The sequence below is a fragment of the Grus americana genome, chromosome 3 (genome assembly GCF_028858705.1).
Source record: "Grus americana isolate bGruAme1 chromosome 3, bGruAme1.mat, whole genome shotgun sequence".
Lineage (NCBI taxonomy): Eukaryota > Metazoa > Chordata > Aves > Gruiformes > Gruidae > Grus > Grus americana.
Window position 1 is genome coordinate 51,367,847 of NC_072854.1, and position 23,158 is coordinate 51,391,004.

At 39.9% G+C, this 23,158-nt stretch overlaps 1 protein-coding gene across 1 annotated transcript in view; it reads right to left on the reverse strand.

Annotated features, from left to right (window-relative positions):
- Nucleotides 1-2,738: 2,738 nt before the first annotated feature.
- CDK19 (cyclin dependent kinase 19) overlaps nt 2,739-23,158 on the reverse strand; it is a 130,890-nt gene continuing 110,470 nt past the window's right edge. Inside the window, exons 7-13 of the mRNA XM_054819815.1 lie at nt 22,343-22,486; nt 22,025-22,094; nt 20,759-20,831; nt 16,769-16,866; nt 15,195-15,273; nt 10,785-11,051; nt 2,739-7,007 (exon numbers count right to left, since the gene is read on the reverse strand). Coding sequence (XP_054675790.1) covers nt 6,876-7,007; nt 10,785-11,051; nt 15,195-15,273; nt 16,769-16,866; nt 20,759-20,831; nt 22,025-22,094; nt 22,343-22,486 — 863 coding nt within the window. The 3' untranslated portion in view covers nt 2,739-6,875. The remainder of the gene's footprint in view (nt 7,008-10,784; nt 11,052-15,194; nt 15,274-16,768; nt 16,867-20,758; nt 20,832-22,024; nt 22,095-22,342; nt 22,487-23,158) is intronic.

The following is a 23,158-nucleotide window of genomic DNA, read 5'->3' on the forward strand; positions in this document are numbered from 1 at the left end:
TTACATTACAACTGTGGTACTCCCACAGCAATTTCAGCAGCTCAGCTATGACTGTACACACATCTTTCATAACCTTGGTGGTGGTTTTAATCTACCTGGAACAATTATTGTTCTAATAAATATTTCTTGCAAATGAAAAAAATCATTGTATTAATCAAGCAATCATATTTTTCTACATTACTATAAAAATACCAAAATAAACCAAAGCTTCTGGTTTTTCTGCAATCTTGAACAAGGGCATGAAGTTCTCTGGAACATAAAAAAGCAGTTCCTACCTGTTAAAAGAAACATCACAAGTAAACCATCATTAACCTTTGCTGGCTATTGGAACAACGTTTGCTCAAGTCCCATGTTTAGCCAGATCAACTTGATACTTGGCATTAATATGATGCTTTTTGTGTTCAAACAGCACATGGAAATTACTCCTCACGCTACTACTGCGTATTGTCGAGTAGTAAAGAAAGCATTATATTACAGTGATTATTATGTGCTTTACAGAGTGCCTGCAAGCACCAGTCATGAAGCTGTTGTATCAGGACAAAACGACCGTTCCTGTCTCAGGGAACTTACAACGGGTGTACAGGGAGGTGACGGATGGGTGACAACAAACCGGAGGGTGTAATGAAACACCGGGACGGTTTTCATTAACACAATGGGTACAACTCATAGCACACCAGTAGCTTAACATATTAAACTTCCGTAGACATCAAAGCCAAAGGGTTTTAATGAGGGATGCAGAAGACACCTGTTGCAGGAGAAGAGTCAGAGATCACTCAAATTTGATCTGGTAGTTTATTGAGTTTTAATCTGTAAATTAAGTATGTAAAATATTTAATAAGTACAGATGGATTGGCAGTCAATACTCTTTACTACACGTACAGTTAGTATGGGATACAAAGATTATCACTTTAGCTTACTATGCTATCTTAAATGTTCCATGCATGTGAAAAATGTCACTTACCAACCCATCAATGCCTGGTGTCAGGTAAGGGATCTCTCAGCCTCGAGGGGTAACCTTGAGAGCCATCCCTGCTCAAGGGGAGATCACTGCCGCACAGCCAGCTGCTATGGAGGGAGAGCTCAAGGGACCCTGATGACTGGAATAGTTATATAGCATATTTATACAGTATTTATAGGGATATTTATAGGGTGAAGTGGTTGATTTGTACTCATATTTTCTGCTGCGTTAATGCAGTTTCAGCTGTTTATCAGCCCAGTCTCCAGCCAAACTGGTTTTTTTGGGGGTTTGGTGCTATGTTCTCACTGACAGGCTCACGATAGGATTAACCGTGGTTAGGTCTACTTGCTGAGCATCTGCCAGAACCAAAGTTCAGTTAGTTCAAACAGTAGGAGTGCATCTGTCACAATACCTAGGAGCAAATTTTTCAGAAATATATGCAACAGGTCTTCAGGAACAATGGGCGATTGGAAACAGAGCATAAAAATGCTTATTTGGAAATCTAAAGTGAGGGGTGTAGCAGTTGACCAGGAGATAACTCAAATAACTTCTTGATTTGAGTAAGAGGGATGGGGTAACCGCAGGCTTTGGCAGTGATGTGCAAGTGAAGAGAGCAGCTTTACATCTAATGCAACAGAGATGGCAGAGCCAGGGCAGTAACGCAAAGCAGGAAGCAACAAGTCAAAGCAAGAGGCTAAGAAACAACCTACTCTGCAACTTTCTGAATGGCTGTGAAATCTAAGCTGTCTAGCTGTCAAGGACAGAAAAGGAGATGACACCGTAATTCAGATCAGTACAATGAGCCTGGATTAGACTGTAAATTGCATGACCAGGTAGGAAAAACAGTGAGAGATGGTGCAGAAGAATGAAGACTGAGACACAGCCAACACAGGAGGTTTTAAGAAGGACATCCAAGTCAAAGTTGCTGACTAAGCACAATCTTACCAACAAAGAGGACAGCAGAAGCAGAAAGGAAACTACAAGGGCTATAGAGCTGGGGATGCTCAGTTGCATTGAGGCTGAAGCAACAGCTCTTTATCTATGAGGTTTCAGAGATACAAACTAAGCTTTTTGGCAAAAGGCTACTTCTATTCTCACCCTTGTGCAAAAGGCACATCGGAAAGCAAAGCCTCTTCCTTAACATGATCGGTAGCGCAAGTAAATCCCAACCATTCTTACCCATGGAACTGTTATGGAGAAGGCGGGTGGGAAACACCTGTGAAACAATGGTTAGATGGAACAGAAACACACAGATTAGCAAAGCACACAAAAACCCACTTTGAAACCCCACCAACATGCTCTAGCTCGTGCTTTCCATATTGTCACCTGAAATACTTGAAGTCCCGCAAGGTCCAGCAGGAGGAAGTAGTAAGAGGGCATTTAGCTTTAGAATGCAGTAAACCAGCTTTTTTTTTTTTTCCCCCCCGAAGACACATCTATAGGATTGTCAGGCAAGTAATAACGAATCTCAACAAGTGGCATCGGCATGGCATGTCAGAATACTTTTAAGCTGAGGGCAAAAGCTAAGCGTACGACTCCATCGATTCTGTTTTCCATAAGGCTTCATTCTATTTTGATAGACACATAACCATGAATATCCTCGTGGGCATTTTAAAAGCTGTAATTTCAACTCTGAGGTTTTGCAAGCTTTGTTTTGTGTGGTGTATGCTATCATAAACATCCTGAATATAATTACAACTGCAATTTTGTGGGCTATATTTTCCCTCTTGGTAGCCCAAAGCCAATGTTTACAAAAACTTTTCAGCATGCTTATTTGATTTGAACTTTTTATTATTATTACAAATGTATATTATTTTATTAAAAAAATTCACACTGAAGCAAAGTCAATTCCATTTCATTACAACCAAGAATATAAAATAAATGCAAGGAACTTTAACAGTCATTTCAAGAGTGACATCAGGACAACTTAAAAACAGTAAACTCTCAACTCTAGAATGAAGAACAAGTATTTTGCTTTGTGGTTTTCTTAGCCCATTGGCATGGGTGCTGCCGAATGCGGCTACCACAGATCTAGAGCGACAAAGTTTTGTGGCAGCATGAGGCGCATACACAATAATTTCTAATGAAAACTACAAAAATGAAAGATGCGTGCATGAAATTATTAGAAAAAAAATAGTAACTGAATAGAGACAGGCACACTTCCACAAATAGTAAACATGGGAAAATACAACTAGAACAATTTGAAAAGATACTACCTTACATATATAAAAAGTTCTTTAAATTGCTGTTAAAAAGGACATGTTCTGTCCACATTTTGTGTAATACTTTTTAGTGTCTACACAAGACAAATTTTTAAAAAAATTAAATAGTATTAATTTACTACTAAATATTTAGGAGATAACAGTGCATTAAGGACTTTTTTTCATATAGTAATACACATCGCTCCTGTCTGGCGACATTTTTAGAAGATTACGTATGGCCTTATGTACAATACATTTATTTAATCCTAAAACAATTCTTTGCTTAATGGTGTTAAAGTACCATTCCTGAAGATTATGAAGGGGAACTAAGCTTATTATGTTTATATAAAATATTATACATATTTGAACACTTCTAGCTTCCCGCCACCCCTCCCGCTACGAATGCTTTTCCCTCCCCCTCCCCAGATACAGTGTCACAGATACAGTGCAGGACTCGCAGCTTTCCCTATATTTTTCCTTCATTGTGCAGTTTGTGCTACGTAAACTTCACCAACACGGACCAAGCTACTCATCCCATTCATTCCCCACGCATTTGTTTCCTCTGGGCCATGATGGGAAGAGCTGTACTCAGCGGCCCGCTCTCCCACCAGGCGACCAGGATGGAGAAGGCAACTCTGCCCGTGTCACCTGCCTCTCTTGGTACCGGTGTAGAACACTTTGGTGAGGATGTCAAGGTTATGGGCAGAGACAGAGTTATGAATACTAACAAAACCGCACGGGCAAAAATTAACATCAAAATGATGTGGTCCTGGCTTCCCACGACACACTGCACGATTCACTTCCGAAAGCAGAGCGTTTTTACCTCACAGGATGACCCCCAGAGAGCAAGGCTTCTTCCACTATGACTGCCACCCACCCTGGCAACACACATCAAGCGCCTGAGAAAAGGTGATTTATTTTACCACCAGAAAGGAACCAGAAGAGTGTGCACAGCCTAGATTGTGCAGCAAACACTTTTGCTTTTATTTGCTTTCCTCTCAGTTGTGAGTTTGAAGGCAACGGAGGAGGAAGTCAGCTGGGCTTCGTGCATGCACACAAAATCTAGAGAGGACTGGCATGCAGTCATCTGTCAGACCTAACCAAGGCAGAAACACCAGTTCAGCTTAGAGAGAGGTCGTGGCAGTGACTCTTAGAAGCTGGAAGCTCACTCAATTAAAGCACCTTACGGTGCTGTGAGGTTTCACACTCTACATACAGATTCGTCTACACCACGATTTTGCCTTCTTGGCACAAGAGCCCACCTTAATTAACCGTACGGTAACACGTCTCCTCACCACCTCCTGCTGTTATATGAATTTTGACATCAGCTGCAGGTCACAGTAGGGGGAAGAGATGTTAGATAACTATAATGGAAAAGACAAAAGGATTTTGAGAGAACAAAAGGGTGAAAAGCACAGGAGGGGACAAAAATTACTCTGCCAAAGCTTGATTTACAGAAATGTGAAATTCAATTCACGAAAATATAAAATAAACGTTTACTTTATGGCATTGGCCAAATATCCATTAGCTCAAAGGTATCTCCTCCTAACATCAGTAAGAGGTGAGACATTCCACTTACAGAAGTAATGTAACCCCAGACTCATTGAAATAAAATAAAGGAACAATTAAAATCTGTTATGTCAAACAGGCGACTGGGGTATGTCTAATACATAGCATGTCAAGGGTTATACATTGAAAGTATCCTTTGGGGGATTACTTTTCCCCAGAAATAATTTGTGATTTTTTTTACTTCAAATGGCTTCATTTCATTCTCACCACCTTCTTACCCATTTGATGACAAAAGCAGGATTTAGTTGCTTTTCCAGAGAAGCTGGGTGTTGTCAAAACCACACAATGGTAGATATGGCCAAAGCAAGCCAACTGCTCGCAAAAGGCACCAAAACAGCACGTGTCTGAGAGGGAAGGGGGCACTACAGGTGACTGGGAGATCAAATCCAGTGGAAACATGTCTAGCTGTGACAAAAAGCATTCTCCTCAGAGCAAACAGATCAACTCATCTTGCTAGGTCTGATCACAACTTCAGTGTCAATGTGTACGGGTACATACAATTTTTTTTGTATGGACACAGGACAGAGAACACACCGTGGTATAAAAGCCTGTAAACTCTTCTCATTTCAGCTCTTCCCCGGACACCAGTTGTAGAAGCTCACTGACGTTACATTGCTAGTAGCTTTCTAAATGTATTTTTCCAGGTTTTCTGCAACACGAGCCAGCCTTATTTCTGAAGGCTGAAGGAAAAATGAAGCTGTCCCAAATTACATGTTGTGCCTCTCCGAATAACTGTGGTTGCAGAAGTTGGACAATGAACCTCTGATTATGCTTCTGAACTCTTGCTTATTTACTGGGGATTTTCTGCCAGCTACCCATCCACTTACAGTCCTTAGGCACAATCAAAACATGTTTGCTCTAGGGAAAAAGGAACATTTCAGTGCAATCAAGCGCATCTGGTGTAACTAATCTGGGTTAATCACAGCAATGTGGGGGACACAGAATATGCATTATAAACATGGAAAAGGAACAATTTTCAACATGCTTTTCAAACTGCACAATAATTTCTCTTAATTATTGATTCTAACATAAAATGATTAAATGCATTTGTTTTTGCAAGTCTTAGTATTTCTGTCACCTTTATATTTAGAAAACTGACTCAGGAATGTGAACGAAAGCTAAATTTATAGAACTCTCACATACATTAATCAGCTGCTTAACAGAAAAACAAGCCCATCATCCACATTCCTACTAAGACTCGAGGGCAGTAAATACCTTTTCCTGACTATTTTGGTGTCCAGCCTGGGAAGACATTCCATTCTTCTGTTCCAACGGATCCTGAAAGCATCTCCTTTTTATGTGACTGTCCTGTTTTCACTTAAAATAATGCTTAATTTAAAACTAGTCACAGCATGATCACTGTGATTTCAAGAATTCAATGTGAACGAGTTAAGAAATATCAGCAATCTTCTGTTTGGCATTCAGTCCAGTAGCATGAAGCATAGTTGTTGCTGCAGAGACTTGGATGGGTTTTTTTTTCTTTTCTCCTTTTTCTTTTTTTAATTTTATTTTATTTTTTAAATCTTTTATTTTTAAGACCTCGCCTGAAAACTAGACTAATAAAAACAGAATAGTAAAATACTCTGGAACAGTAAAATTTTGCTGTTCTTGACATCCATGAGCAAAACAGTAATATCCTGTGAAAATAACATAGTGCTTTAAAAAGGTGCAATATACCTGTATAGCTAAACTGGTTTGCCTAGTATAAAACTAACTATATACAAGCTTGAAAGCCTGGGAGTTCAAGATTTTAAAACTTTAAAATCCCATCAAAGAGATTGAAAAGACAGATTTATGGCAATCACTACAGCATAAAGGAAGGTGCACCAGGAATCCTTCAAAATTCCAAAGGTTAAAGAAGTTAAGTGCTGGGTTCGGATCAGAAGGGTTCATTAGAGTAACCACAATGGAGCACATGCAAGGGCAGGGAGGAAGGAAAACTTCACGAGAATCTCCTTTATGGCAATAAAGGGACGGGGGGCAGGGGGAAAGTCTTCCGTGAGTGAAGTTTTCCTTTTATCATCGTCAATTCTAATTCTGCATCACAGTTTTTTTATTTTTGGTTCTTCTCGTTGTTATGAACTTCATATTGCTGGAGTCTTCTGGCTTTTAGTCCGTTCCTTTCTGAGTGCAGTCCGTTAGCTCTCTCAGTACCTGTGAGACTGATGAGACTGGTGATACTGGGAGCTCTGCTGAGACGACGTGGAATAGCCCATTGTACTCTGGGACTGAGAAGATCCCTGAATGTTGCTTTGGTAACTCAGGCGTGAGCTGGAGTGCTGCAGGAAAAGAGAGTGGGATCAGGGGAATGAAAACCAGCCTGTTAGGCTACGCGGCTCAGGAAATTTTTAACCTCTCTGCAGCTCATTACAATACGACTGTCGGAGAAGCTGACTAAACAGTGTTACTGTTGAAGGTCCCATAAAACAAGTAACTGATCTGATCTGCACTCAGCCTTAACACAGCACACAAAATACACAAGGTCACTGGCAGACACCTGCAAGTACAGCGTGTACACACACCATTTTTTGAAGGAAAAATACACAAGAGAGCAGATTCCATTTCAAAATTCAGCTGTTTCTTAAACTTATGTCTAACATTATTGTAAGCGCTATTAATGGAAATACAAACTGCTAAGCCAGAAACACCCTTTTTGAGACAGGTAATAGTAAAAGTTACAGAGAAACAATTTATTCTGTTCCTGAGAAAAAGACAACCATGACCTAAGAATTACTCAATTTATCTAAATGAAAAAATGTCCAATAGGATAAAATAATATAATTTTATACGAGTCTTTCAACCTGCTAGCTTACCTACTGTAAGCAAGGACAACTGCTTAAAGATGAGCATATGTATGTGCAATAACCTAACATTCATTTTCCTGAGTGTTATTTTCTCCTCCACTGTTTGGGATGTTAGCCCAGTGGACCTCAATCTCAGCAAGCCAAATTCATGGATCATTTGCGACCTCCAGCATGCTGAATTTGCCCTTTTATTACCATATCCATTGCCTGTCCAGAATTAATAATGAGCTGCAATAATGTAAAGCTGGGGGAGGGGGGGAGGGGGAAGCAAGCTGCAAAATCACTGTGCAGGAAAAGTACCGCTCAATGGATAGGAGACTCTCTAGCAAGGTAAACCCAACCGCAATCCATACCATACAAAAAACCTCAACGCTATTTGAGGACAGCAAACAGTTTGCTTCCAGCCAAGTTAAGCACAGGGTCAGGCAGCCATTCAATAGAGTTCTGTTCACTGTCTAGTGGATGGTTCTACCTGCTACATCCAAGGGTCATCAGCGAGACTGTGGTCAACAGCAGTTGTCTAGGAAAAGTGTTAAGAATCTACATTCTGATTAAATATCAGGATTGAGAGTTAAATATCAGGATTGAGAGTTAAATATCAGGATTGAGAGTTAAATATCAGGATTGAGAGTTAAATATCAGGATTGAGAGCCTCTGGAGAAGCCTGAGTTCTGAATGGAAATCCCATGGACACAGTGGGTCTGTAAGAATACAACATGCTCCACAGACCAAGCATCTGTTCAGTGAAGGCAATACTCCAGTCAGTGGTCTCATCTAACCATCAGATCCCAACCAGGAGAGCTGTGAAAGCCTCCTGACAACTCTTCAGCTGGATGATGAACAGCAGGAACCTACCGTTCAGGCAGTGTAAAACACATCTGCCCTTTGTTTCTGTACATCGCTTTATACCTTTAGTTCTACATAAATTGTAAAACATGCTAAACCCTAAAAATATCACATTATTTTTTCAGTGTTCTGTATAATGTAGGAATGTGAAGGTTCCTTTCAAGGTGAAGCACAGTGAAGCAGTGAGAGATAACGGTCCAATCTTGCAGACCTCTGTATCTCAATATAATATCAATATAACTAATAGTTGTATGGAGTAACCTCCCTTGTTTCTAAGGGTCAGTTTGGGAGATAACAGCAGACTGGCTTTGGAAGAGATATCTCCCAGTGGCACATATGCAGTTAATAACCCGATGATGCTTGGTCTGCATGGTTAGGTTGCTAACTGTGTCTAAAACCTGGAATTTGTCTCAAAATTCTGAAAGTTTTTGCAACTTCTAACAGAAAAGAAGAAGAATTGTGATAAATACTATGACTTTATAGCAACTTGTTCTGGATGAAAAGCATCAGTTTACCATGCTAAGCAAAAAAACCCCAAGGTCACATAAGGAATGCTCAGTAAAATTCAGCAAGGAATTTCCACTGTCATTTGTGGAAGCAACATGTATGGGGGTTGTTGAACTACAAAAAAATTTCAACATAGACTTTAAATCACAAGCTAAATGAAACTCAAAGCAAAGGGAATCTTCTTCCTACTTCTGAATAAGATATAATGGAATAAAATTAATGCCATAAGACTACAAGAATGCATTAACTTGCCCATGCTTATTTTTGTTCCACAGAAGAGAGTTTGTTTTTAACAAAGTCAGACTTGGACAAATTGCAGACATTCCTTTCTGGAACAGAAGACAGTCAGCTAGAATTTAAGGACAGATAGCCAAACGCAAGTGTAAAAACAGATAATCAGACCATACAATTTAGCGAGTGACGTAAAGGAAACATACAGATCATAATTTTGATGCCTGTGCTGTTAAAGTTTAGAAGGAAGGAGTCATAGGGGGTAAAAAAAAAATAAATCTGAAAAAAAAGAGATTTAGACTGCTAGCAACTTGTAAGGGGGAAGTTTGCCAACAATTCAGAGAACTGTATAAGGATTCTATAATGGATATCATCAAATGCAGCACACCAGTCCTCAAAATACAGACCAAAACAGGCCAGCCATAAATACTGTGTAGTCAGACAGCTGTAGTGATCTGTCCAGACCTCAAGCCTGTCTGGAACTTTTCAAAAAAGAAACCTAGTTGTCTTTACCCTTAAATTGCCCCCAATGCTTTCATGATCGTTTGTAATTAAAAGAGTAAAACAGGAATGGGAGAAAAATGTCTGGCACTGAGAAATCAATTGTCTGCGGAGAAGATCTGGAGGGCTAAGTCAAGGCAACTCCAGAGCCGAGTTTTCTAAAAGCTGCTTATTTTAAGTTTAAAGCAGCCTGAAAAGACCATTCTCCAAGGTGGGATCTTCTCGAAGGCTAGTAGCAGACAGAATCCCTAACATCTTTTAAAAATCTACCTTTAATATCTACCTTTCTCTTATTCTGCTTTCAACTCATTACTGTCCCAGCAAGTATAAACTCACAAGTATTGAAGATCCTGGTAAGTTCAGTGCTTTCTGTATTTAGTGTAAGTCACTTTTTCAGTGGAAAATATAATTCTAGTAAGCAAAGACAAGTATGCAAATCCAAAAATAATTCAGTAATACTGCTTCTACTTATGAATGCTACTGTACTGGAAAACATGAAATCTATTCAACTTCAGTCACACTAGAAACAATGCGTGTCTTTGTGGCCTGCTTCGGCATGAATCATACTATTGAACCAATACATCATTCCTGCGCTAACATGCATTTTTTTTCTTTAACATTAGAAGTAGACTTAGCAAGACACTGGAATAAACTACAGAACTGCTCCATAGGTGTGATGATATGAGGTAGAAGGAGGCAGGAATCATTAAATGAGACAGCCTGGTCCTCACTTTGCTTCTGCTTCTCAGGATCTGCTTCTCAGGATCTGCTTCTCACACAGGATTTAATATTGCCAGGAGACCAGTATCCTGAACTTGATCTAATGCAGCAATTATATGTATGAAATAGTTCCACTGGCTTCGGTGAGATTACTCTAGAAGTTAAGCATATATATTACTCCGCTTTCCTGGAGCGGAGTAGTCCTCAATGCTTTACAAGGTGCAGCAGATACGACTTGTATTGGTATTCTGTTGAAAATTACTAACCACAGCACAAACCCTTTTAACTTTAAACCTTTAAACATATATTTTAATCTAATATATCAGAGCACACCTGCTCAGGTTGCTTGAGAAATTCATTAAAACACAATCTGTTCTTGCAGCAGGAAAGGGGGAACATGACATTTTGGTCCTACAGTATCCAAAGCAGCAAAAATTCAAGAGGTACCTGATAATCTGAAGGCATGACAGGCCCGCCTGAGTTAGCGCCTGAAGGCCCTATGCGTGGTTTCTTGTTCGGAGGCACCTGGTTGAGGCTGGAGTCCTGGCTGTGCTGGAGTCCTGCGCCCGCGCCCCCTCCTCCCGCGCCAGTGCCCCCGGCCGTCCCGTTGGTCTGGGTGCTGTTCTGCTGCTGCGGCTGCGGCTGCTGCGGCGCTGCCTGCGGCTGCTGCTGAGGTGCTGTTTGCTGCTGATGTTGGTTCTGCGGCTGCTGATTCTAGGGGAAGGAGCGACACAACACCATCACTTGCTCTGAACTGGTTTGTGAGCTTTATGGAGCTGCCAACCCCGGCGCCACCGTGCCTGTGGAGGAGGCGGCAAGCCTGCCTGCTCGATGGGAAAACACAGCAAGGCTGCATGTCAGGAAAAACACGTCCTCAGTACGCTCTTGTACACTTTATGGGGGTATCCCATTTGCGGTTCGCTTTTGGGTTTTGTTGGGGTTGTTCTGGTTTTTTGGCAAAGCAAGCTAGACTAAAACTGGAAGGACAGCCTAGTGACTCCTACAGCTAGCCAAGTGCTCAGAGCAGAGGGTGGAAGGAACCATTTATAAAGCAGTAATTGCCTCATGAACTGAATCAAAACCCCCAAAATTTCACTAGTGCTCAGTGGCAGATGTGGTGAACCACAGTAACTTATTCTAAGTGCTTGTTCACTCAGAATCCAAAACACTTTTCAAACTTTCACACATGACACATTACAATAACCCGAAGGAGGTTGGCAGTGTTATCGCCAGAAAGGTAAGCAAACTGAGACCTAGAGAAATGATATAATTTCTTCCAGGGTGCAAGGAAATTCCGTGGCAGAACCAGAAATGGGTTTCATTACTGTTTTACTCTCCTGTTCTTTTAAGTTCCTTGTAAAGAGTGGGATGCTGGGTATACAGTCCAGCACGGTACACTCAGTATAGGGTCAGAAAATCTTATTGAAAGAGCAGAAAAGTGAAAATTGACCAGAGACAAATCATTGAAGACTAAAGAGGAGGAAACAGTTGAGGGAAGAATCTGGCAAGGGAAGGAGAAGACTAGCAAAGGAAGAGAAGGCAGGCAATTAAGATGACACTGGGACCTGGCAGGAAGGTCAAAGAGAAAAGTGCCATAAAAGGGAGAAAAAAGTTAAGAAGGGGAACACAAGAGCCTCTTCTGGCTTCAGAGGGCTACAGACTGAAAAGAGTATTACGGAACTGGAGGGAAGGTTAGAAAAGCAGCAGAGTGTAACTCTGCCCTCCATGGTTAGACAGTTACAAGGAAAGACCACCCATCTGTCTGCTTTCGAGCAGCAGGGATGGCTGCTCCACCAGAGCACTAAAGCATGTAAGAGAATTGCAAAGAAAAGCAATTTCACTTTACATGTGAGAGATGTCACTTGTTCATCAAGGAAAAAGACTACCATTGTCATGGCTTGAATTAAAAAGCCTTACTACCCTCTCCTGCCAATATACTGTATTGAACCTTTCAGGATAGTCTTTTTTTTCCTAGGATATCTCCTTATATAATTATCAAAGCTTTAGTATGGCAGCCTTTTATAAAAACCTCACTTTATTAGTTTTTCAGAAATCATGACAACCAGTTGCCACTAGTAGAAAATTCTTGATGCCCCAAATCACCAAGAGGCATTTAGTTACCTCAGATAAATGACATAAAAGATCTGTTTCTATGCCATTCATCACAACGGTCTCCCAAGATAAATTCAGATGAAATTTGCAATGATGTATTCATTTAAGATTATAAATAAGTCTTGCAGACTTAGAGGTGGCTTGCATTTCCATTTCCATTTCGCATTTAGCAAAACCAATAACGTATCCTCCAGCTTGTAGTCCTCCAGCTTGTAGTCCTCAAATCCCATCTCAGTCAGATTCTGTTCCCGGGAGATTTAAACATTAATAATTTTAAAAGTTAATCAAACTAGCTTGTAAAAAAAATATAATTGTTAAGAAGCAATTTATCTTTTCATAACAGTTTGAGCTTCACTTATACAAACACCAATAACTAAGGTGATATTTGTGCTAGAATTCCAAAATTTGTGTTTTCATAGGGGTGTTTGGATGCGAGGTGGTTGCTATAGTGAGAGCTGAAAAACTGCAATTTTGTTACATGTAAACAAATATTGCAGGTACTCTCCCAATGAAAGACAACAGTTTGTTGTAGATCCCATGTTTCGCACTTTGGATATCAGCACAAAATTTACCTGACTGGTCTGAGCTTGCTCTTCTGTGTAGCTACTACTGCTACTGCATGGGTAGACACTGAGATCTACTCAGTCAGAGTCTGGCTGGGGGCTACCTGCACCACCTGAGCACGCAAAACCAGCTTATGCCAGCACAAACATCGTCCTCAGGTCAGTCTAGTTCATGGTGGTTCCTAAATGAATAAACCTATAAAAAGGCTGAAGTTAGCAACATATTAGAATCATACAATCATAGAATGGGTTGGAAGGGACCTCAAAGATCATCTAGCTCCAACCCCCCTGCCATGGGCAGGGACACCCTCCACTAGACCAGGTTGCCCAAAGCCTCATCATATTACTCATATTACTATGTTTCATCTCTCAGGCACAAATTACCAAAATGAAATTCCAGTCCTACCTAGAAATGAACCCAGCAGACACCTGCCTAGCAGAATTTGAATGAGAAAAAGAATCTTTTCACTTTGTTTTACAAACATTCCTTTTAGTTTTGCTGCCTAACAATTAACCATTTCGAAGAATGGATGCTTATGTTAAAGGTTATTCAATTCAGGTGCAAATTCCAAATAAACACAGAGAACTCCTCTACAGACTATAGATATATACTATACAGATATTTATGGTTTTAAATACAAACCAGAAACTAACACTATTTAAAAAAAAGAATTAAAAAATCCTTTCACTTGCAGCAACATCATAAAGAAACAAAACCTGGCGCAAATCCAATTTTCAGAATATCCTTTACCTTCACATTTTCTACACTGTGAGAACACATTCAATGGGAAATGTGTGGCTTAAATTACCTGAATAGTCTGAAAAAAGTTTAATTTGGAGTGCGCATAAATACGTGACTGTCCCCAACAATCTCAAACACCATTTATATAATGGCTGTTTTGAATATAAACATGCCATTGTTTTCTCTCCCAACACTCCCAGGAAAAAGACAGATATTTACTTCTAAATGCACTGACCTAACAAAAGCCAGAGTCATTTTAATTCCTAAGGTTTGTTCTCGTTTTTTAAGTTGTGAGAGTTGAAGCAAAAGTAGTAACTAAATTACAATCAAATTAGTATCATGACTTTTATTGCATTTTTGCTTAGGTGTCTGTTTCATCTTTTTGAAAAAACTATCTGGACATAAAAATTCAGGATGTTAACACTTGTACTCAGTACAGAAGAATCTACAGTATCTATTCCTAAAACAAAATTCTCTGTCTGAAATGTACTGTGACAAGCATACTTTTAAACTCAGCTAGTTTCTCACGTTACACAGAAAATCTGAAACCAGAAGATGCATGTAGACAAATGGTTTCTCCAGAAGATTAACAGTCCTTCTCATTTACTCCTCAGATAATTACAGTTTATGACTGTTTTCTTCACATTTTGCTAGCTATACGTTACTGTTGGTGTCTCACTTCACACTTTTAAGCGAAATAACAAGCTGCTTCATACACTCTAGCAGTACTGCCCAGCATTCACAGCATGATGGGACAATCACTGTGGTCACGTAGCACAGCTGAGCTACACGCACACAGCAGGTCAGACTGTGTTGCAAACACACCAAAATTTACTATGCACGCAAACAAGTTCTTGCCCGTGCCTATGGGGCTATGGGAAAGGGAGTATTCAGAGCAGCTTGTCGTTACCATAACAGTTCATGCTCCTTATTACTCCTTTGTCTGAGGGCCCTTAAAACATGATCAGGAAACCATGTGCAGATGGATGAAATGTTCTGATGTAGTGCCAGAAGCAGGCTGCCACTATTTATTTGAGACCCTGACAGCCATCTATTTTCAAATGGCTGGATGTATGCCAGTCATACAATGGAAATGCCATTCTTTTCATGTGATCACAATGTATTTTCATCATGCAATGCAGGAGGAGGTAGCAAGGTCCTCTTGAAATGATGGCAGCTGAAAGCAGCTATTGCTGACAGAACAAGCCATCCAGCTCATTCCCCACAGGTCAGGGCAAACCGTACTGGTGATACTGCCTCAGACGTCCCAAAGTCATCTGATACTTTTAATCTGTCTAGGAAGCAATCTGAAGAGAGCCTTGCCTGGAAAACACATTTTTGGTTAACTCTTCATGTTTCATTAGTTTTCATTTGGTAGCACCACCACTCCCTCTTACTGCACGCTCAATAGAAAAAAAAAAAAAAGGGAGTTTATTATACCTTATCCCCTTTCTCTTCAGGTTCATCTTCATTGAGGAATTCTCTTTTAGGATATGGAATCTGACAGCCAGCAAATACACTGAAACACAGTGAACAGTAAACACTCAACAAATATGTACATATGACATCCACTTACTTAATGCTAAAACCAAGTGAATGCACCACAATTTACTTTCTTGTATGTCACAAGTCCTGTTTCCGTAAGTGGCACCGTGAGCACCCGAGACAGAAGCAGATACCAGCAGCTGGGTGCTGATCGTAATGTCAGATCTCTTTGCTGTTGGTATGAGGCCATCATTTAGAAATCATGGCATGGTTGAACATGTTTGAATGCCAGAACGACCACTCGTTGATCCAGATGGCAAAATGAACAAACACAGTGTCAGAGGCTCCACAGCACCTAGTTGGAACATGCATGGCTCACTGAATAAAGGGCCTGATCCAAAGAATATTAATGTCTTATGAGCCCGCCTTGGCTTACAGTGGGCTTAAATATATTTGCCAGTCACAACTGCAGAGTTGCTTTCAATTAGCTTCTCAAATCTTGTTTAGAGAAAAAAAAGATAGCTTTTAAATTCAGCTGGCTAATGGGATTTGGAACTTTCCTTAATATTTACGGCAGAGACTTTATCATAACGTTATCCTGTAATCCATGGGGAGCTATAGCTCTACATAGGATAGTATCAGACAAACACTAAATAGAAAGTTACTGGTAGATCTTGACCAGTATCAATTTCTTAGGTTTCTGTGCCAGCATTCAGAATACTATCAATCTGACATGATTTTTTTAAAGTGTGTAAACAGTTCCAAGTCTAGCTGTTATGTAGTGTTTGGCTTATCCAAACAGAAAAAGAAAGAAAAAAACTCCAACTGCTCTCAACTAGACTCCTTTTGCACTCCAGTGGCTGTTCCCTCCTTTTAGTGTTGCCTGCTAGCTGAGGAAGCAGTGAAAGCAAAGGTGGAAGACTCCCTGTATCCAGCTCCTAGAGATCATAATGCTATGAAAACTGGGAAGAGAAACTGGAAGAGGAAAGTCTGCCAGTAGGAACTGAATATATTAATTTGAATTTTTCATGACAATAATATATAGAGAGATATAAAATCCGTACTGTCAAGCCTTCTGAACAAGGGACCTGTGGGATTTCAGGCAGTCATTAATCTCTTCATTTTTCTCTCCTCATACTGTTACCCTGAGGGCATGGGAAGGGGCTGTAGGTCAGAGAACCGTCCTAGTCCTAGGGAGAGGCACAATGAACCTGGGCAACGGAGCACAGGGCTCCGTGAGGCTGCGTAAGGCAGAACAGGGCACACATTAATTCTCTAAACACTGCAGTAATATTGTCACACTAGCTGCGGTAGTACGTTCAGAATTACAACACTAGTGCGGTACTGGGTTACCAGTAGATACAGACACTTCAGTACTACACTAACAGTTTCTACTGAGCATGCCTGAGCCACGACTTCTTGTGGATATATGTAGATACCTGAATTTTTCAGCTGTTGTCTCACTTTCAAGGATTAGCATTTAGCAAAAAGAAGACTCCCCTGAAGAGCAGAGAAGAGGTAATACATACTCTGATGTAGGCAGAGGATCCTCTTGAAAGTAGGGGTCCTGCAAAGCCTGCTCTGAGGTAATTCTCTTTGTAGGGTCCATAGTAAGAAGCTTCTGAAGCTGCAAAGCATAATGTTAAAAATAGCAAAAAGTTTATCAAACTATCATTTTTCAAATTTTGACTTATGTGTCTTGGATTGTGGATTGTTAAATTATTTGTGGCTTGTCCAGACAAGCCTAAGCTTTGCTTGTTCAGTAAAGTTCCCAAGAGCTAGAATGCACATCCATCAAAGCACTACAGCGGTAAAGCACTTCTCATGTAAGAAATAGTTAAGTGTATCAGGCAATATTAATTGCTAAGGCTGAACCACTGTGCTAAAGCAACACTAAATTTAGCTATTACAGGTTCATAAAGCATCATTTCTAAATAATGGTGTTTTGCTGTGGCACATGTATAGCTTTTACACTGTTCTGTACTGCTGACACAACAGGAAAAAAGTGTCAGAAGAGACTGAACGTGACCAGGGGTCTCCGTATCACTTTAGGGACAAAACCAATAAATCTTCATCTCTTGCACTGGCGGCATTCCACAGTCAGAGCACTCTGCCAGTCACGAGCTCCCAATCCCACTCTAATTGGTATTGAAATGAGAAAGAGGAGGAGCAGACCCTTCCTAGCAACCTTTCTTCCTTGCTAGGAGGAAAGCAATAATAAATTTATTAGCTAGAATGCTGTTGACTGCAGTAAGCTATAAAAGAGGATTACAATATACTAGTAGTATAAAACAGGAATTAGAGGGATAACATACCATTTCTAGTTATTTATTTATCTATCACATTCTGATAAAATCACAGTGGGAAATCTGAGTGCTCAAATTACATCATACAGTATCCTGCTCTCACACAATACTCTTAATTCAAGACAACGGTGAAAATAAAATTCCTTCTGCAAAGGGCATCTTACTTCAAACTTTACCTTCCAGGCCTCCAACAAAAATTCCCTGGATATTCAGCAAAATAATGTGATTTTAGCATGGGTGCTTGGGGCTTTTTGTTCCAATAAATCAAAAATCTGATATGAAATTCTATATTCTATATATATGGTACAGTAGACAGCCTCATGGTACAGTAAAAGCACTCATCCTCATCAAGAAAGATGATTCCCTGTATTTCCTTTGTCAATAGTTGTGGTTAACCCTACTTTATAGATGAGGTCTTATAAAATTCTCTGTGCTTTTGCCACAAATTTTTGTTAGTTTTAGTGGCTTGTGACAGGTGATGTAAATTTCTTCTCCCCAGTTCCTCCACAGTGACTGCAGGGACAAACACTCATGTTCTGTATAAAGCCAGTCCTGGTATTCAGTAGCAGATGTGGTCACTGATAGATGAGTACAGGACATCAGCTTCTTCCCCCTGGACTCCTTCCTCAGAACTGGTTGCTGCAGTACTACTCAAGAGAAAGCTCCTCCAGCTTTCTGCCATATAGCACCCTCATCACAAACTGCCTCCAAACATGACATATATTCTTCATCATTCAAAGATAAGGCCACAGCAGAAGATCTAAAGATACCTTAGACCTTTTAATGATCTGTTCATTCCCTTAGAAATCCCCCTCCAGCTCAGAGGATATAATCAGTTTGCCCATTCCACACACATCACCACTCCAAGTGAGATATCCCGCCTATCAGTGATGCTACTGTGAACCAACTTTCTTTGACAAAGTCTGGTTTTCTGTAGCTTCTGTTGCTCATGGGAAAGTCAATAAAAAATGTCTGGACTCAATTTGCTTTCACGGTGGCAGCTACTAACATAATATAGAAAGCCCATGAGACTGGACTTCATCAACAGTCTCATACTTCTCAGCAGCTCTCAAGATTGCTCGCTGTCAGGCTCTACTGGCCTGACACAATAGCTATAAATACTATGCCTGTAACTTTTCCAGGATGGCAAGAACAGATGCCTCTTCCTGGATGGAAAACATTTTTGCCCTTGATGTAGATATTAACATTCAATGTCAATCAGCAGAGTGGCACAACATCCTCCTCTTGATAAAGAATCACTTGCTGTCCTGCACCAGTCTACTTGATGCCATATTTTCTCTATGTGCTATGCTTTCTGTGCTCATTAGCACAAAGTCTTGATCAATGAAGATTACAAAGTAGATGTCTCCAGAGGTCACCTTGCAAGATGGAGGTTACCTCAAAAAACCAATATAACTACCTTGGATATAAACAAGGAGTTTTAGGGAGTCTGCTTCAGAATACACATACCTCCAAGCTCATTAGCAGACACATTTCTTATCTATTGATTTGGGAGAGCAATGCATGCCTTTCCTTCAAGACCTGCTGTTTTTTAGGATCTTTCACAAGACAAGGCAGGTACTGAGCCTCTTTACTGTAGCATGGCTGTGGCAATTTAGGTATCTGGACCTCCTCAGTGCAGCAATGAGGTATCAAGAAGGTTGCCCGTGTTCCTGGGCATTCTTACGCAGAGCTCTAGCAGACAGATCTATTTCAGACCAGCCTCCATCTATGTGGTTGATCACTAAAACACCCTTATTCATCCCTGATTACGAACAATGAAGAAAAATTTGACTAAGAAAACCTATCTAGCTAAGCAAACTAAGTCTTCTTCGTGATGTTCAGAAAGAGCCCTTAGACTTTTGGAAATCTCAGTTCTCATTCTCACAGTTATGTAGGGGAATACATAGGTAGACACCTATCTATTTGTTCAGTCACCCTGTAATAACCTTGTCTTACTACTACTCCATGAAAAGTTCCTTTGCGTATGTGTGTGTGTGTGTGCGTATAAACATATATATTTTACCACCCTATGATTAGTTTTGTGTTCTTTAGAGATCTTGTTAATATTTCCCCCTGGAAAAGTAGCCTACCCACCGAAGACGACTCTCAACTTAGTGTTCATAGCCTTGATGAATCAGCCATATAAGCTGACAGCAACCCATTTGCTTCTTTGCCTTTCCAACAGGCTTTCTGGTGGCTTCCACCTTTAGTAGAAAAATGGGGAAATTCAGGTGCTAAATAACAACGTCTATTACAACTGTCATATTTCCAGTTAGACTCTTCCTCCAGATTATTCCAATATGTGCCCAGTAAGTTGAGTTTCAGAAATTTTAATTCTTTTTTCTTGAAGTCTCATGCTTCTTATGTGAATGCTTCCCTTTCACCTAGTTGGGACTGACCTATTCTGTTTCCACACCTATTTGTGTCATCATCCAACAGCTACTAACAAGTCAAAGTGCAAATCTTTGCCAGGACCTAGAGAGAAGGCTGCTATGCTGAATCTGTAACTAGTGATGAAAACAGGCCACTAGAACTCAAGCTGCTCTAACAGCCTCATTACAGAGGCTCCCTGTTCACAGCATTAGCAAAGTCACTTTGAACTTCATTCCTAAATTTAGACAGCACTCAGTCATCACAGAGGCATCCAGAAATGATGCTGTATTAGACAGAGCACCCTGTACTCACCTACAATAAATAACTCAACTAGGTAACCAGCAAATACATGTTTAGGGACATTGTTTGGAATCACTCACAGAACAGAGGTAGACTATTATCAGAGGGAAGAAAAAGGAGAGAGAAAAAAAAAGGAAAATTACTACAGCAAATAATTAAATTTCTCCTCTCCTCTTTCCCTTCTTCACAAAACTTTTTAGCTCTTGGGAGCTCTTTAGCTCTCTGAAACAGCACAGAATCAAGGGATATATAATGCTCATTATCCTATTTGCACAGCAGACCTAAGGGTAAGGCTGGGTATATGAGTGCCTTGCAGATCGTAAGATAAGACCTTCAGATCTTCAATACCAGCAGTTTAAGCACACCCTCAGCATGAACGTATATGAAGGAAACACATCTCAAAAATGGCCCGTTAGTGATAAACAGCTTTCTTTAATGTCAGTGTTCATTAGAGTGAGACAGAAAAACAGACACAGATATTACCATTAGAAACACATTTCATTCCTATCATCACAGTGATTTTCAAGTTGTACCTACCAAAAGAAAAACTTTGCTGTCAGGCTTGACTTTGTGTTTCTCCATGTATTTTATGAGGCTACTATTGGCATATCTGAAAAATACAGTTAAACAAAGACATTTCTGAAATAATACAGTATTAAGAATATGGAACTGTACCAAGTGATCGCAAAAACATTTACCAGCTCGTAGTAAGCAAACTGTAAAAAGAACTGCCATCAGAAAACATCAGATATTTATCAGCTGCACACAAAGTATGCTTTTCACTAACAGTAGTAGTATCAACTGTGTACTGTATTTGCATGGAACATGCAAGTTTTACAGCGTATGGATAAGCTGTCGACATGGGCATATGACAGAGAAACTCAACTTGAAGTTTATACTCTAGTTTCCTAAAGCAACTCTGCCACAGAAAGCGTACAGCAGTTCGTAACAGCACAACAGCTAAGCTATGAAGTTGTTTCCAGTTGCAATTTTTGCAGAAGAGTTAGCTCACCGTTCTGCCTCCCCGACTCCAACCTGCAGCAAACCACACAGTTCCCAAGCTCAAAAATGCCCCAAATACGTATGACCTGTGCCTTGCCTTTAATCTACAAATCCAGAGGTTAGCTACAGCCATTTTCAAATGAAAGAAACTTCGTGCACAGATAAGCTCCATATCTTGTCTAAAGCCAGTGTAATGAATCCACCACAGAGCTGGAAACAGAATCCAAAACTCCTGAATCCATGTCCTCTGCCTTACAACAGAGTCTGCGTTGCTCCTTACACCCTCCGATCTATCACCACCACTTGACTAATTCAGCCAAAGCACCAGGAAACACTAGAAGTGGAAAATTCTCGGATCCCAAATAGGCTTTGTATCACAACCTATTGAACATGTTACCTTCCATCAAAATTTCTGTCCAATACTTTACTGTCTCCACATATCTACTGGTCAAAAGGACCAGGGAGGTGCTTCCCTGTTTTCTCACACAAAATGAAGAGTTATCTTGAACAGCTAATACAAATGGTTTAAGCAAGCTCATTTGTCTGTGCCTGCCATAGATTAAATGGCACTTATGACGACGCCTTCTAGAGAAATGAGGTGGCCACTCAGTTGATGCTTTTAGAAAGCAGCTGAGGAAGAGACCACTGTTCAAGCAAACCAACTAATTCAAAACAGGAGAGCTGTCACAGTGTTAGAACCCAAACACACCAAAATCTCCTCCTCAAAAAGTCAGAGGATAGGACCCAACTCCTGCCTACATGATACATTCATGGAAATGATGTTGTATTATCATCACTTACGTTGTTCTCCTAAAATCTTTCTGAAGAGTTGGATATTCTGGCATCTTCCTTATGTCTTCCCAATCTTTATCTTTGGTGGGGGAAAAAAAAGAAGCATTTACAATTCTGAAAGTGTAGGTTAAGTAATACATGACAAGAAATAGCTACAGCAGTTGTTTGACTTTCTGTTGGCCAGTGCTATTGTTCCATAATTGTCAGCATTTCCAAATCCATCAAACTGACAGCTTCTTCATACCTATACAAACAACTAGTCATTTCCTTTAGGGAAAAAATCAACTCAGTTGCATTACGTCTGACACTTTAATGAAAATAAATTACCTGCAGGGAATCCCATTACACTGAAAATGCGATCTAGCTGATCATGATGAAAAGGATTACTTGTTTTGATGTCCTCCTGACGACAGTGAAATATAGGTTCCGAAGTCAATAGTTCAGCAAATATGCAGCCAATTGCCCAAATATCTAAGAAAGAAGGAGCATAATTCATGCAAATTTACTGTACTTCATCACTCTGGTTTTCATTTCTGCACAATTTCTCAACAACCTGTATAACCACAGTAAGATAAAATGCCTCACGGTATAATTACATAAAGTACTTTAAAAATAATACATTAATATAATACTTAAGAAAGGATAAAATCTGGATATCTGGTTTTTTCAATCAAAATTAGAGTCTCCAAATTCTGTTTCAAGATATACACTGGCAGTCCAGCACGTAACGTATTCACGGTTATGGAAGAAACCTACCCAATATTTGCTGATGACGTAGCTTAAAGGGCACTCAACTGACCATCAAAACCAAATCAGAAATCCTCCATAAAGATACATTAAAATAAAAGTTCTATCACATATTTCAGAACAATTCCAAACAGATAATTGATAACCAAATAAATACTAAGAAGGAAAAGACTAATGAATCATATGTTTAGACAAATAGTGCAAGCTAGTTAAAATGGAGAAACAAGATCCTAATTTTAATCAAGAGTAAAAGAGTGATTACCAAACTTTAAAAAAAAAAAAAAAAAAATCAATCCTACTTGACAACTGACTCCCACTGGAATGGTCTCATCTACATCTCATGTACATACAGAAAACAGCAGCATGATATACTGATGTTTTAAGGAAAGAAAATAA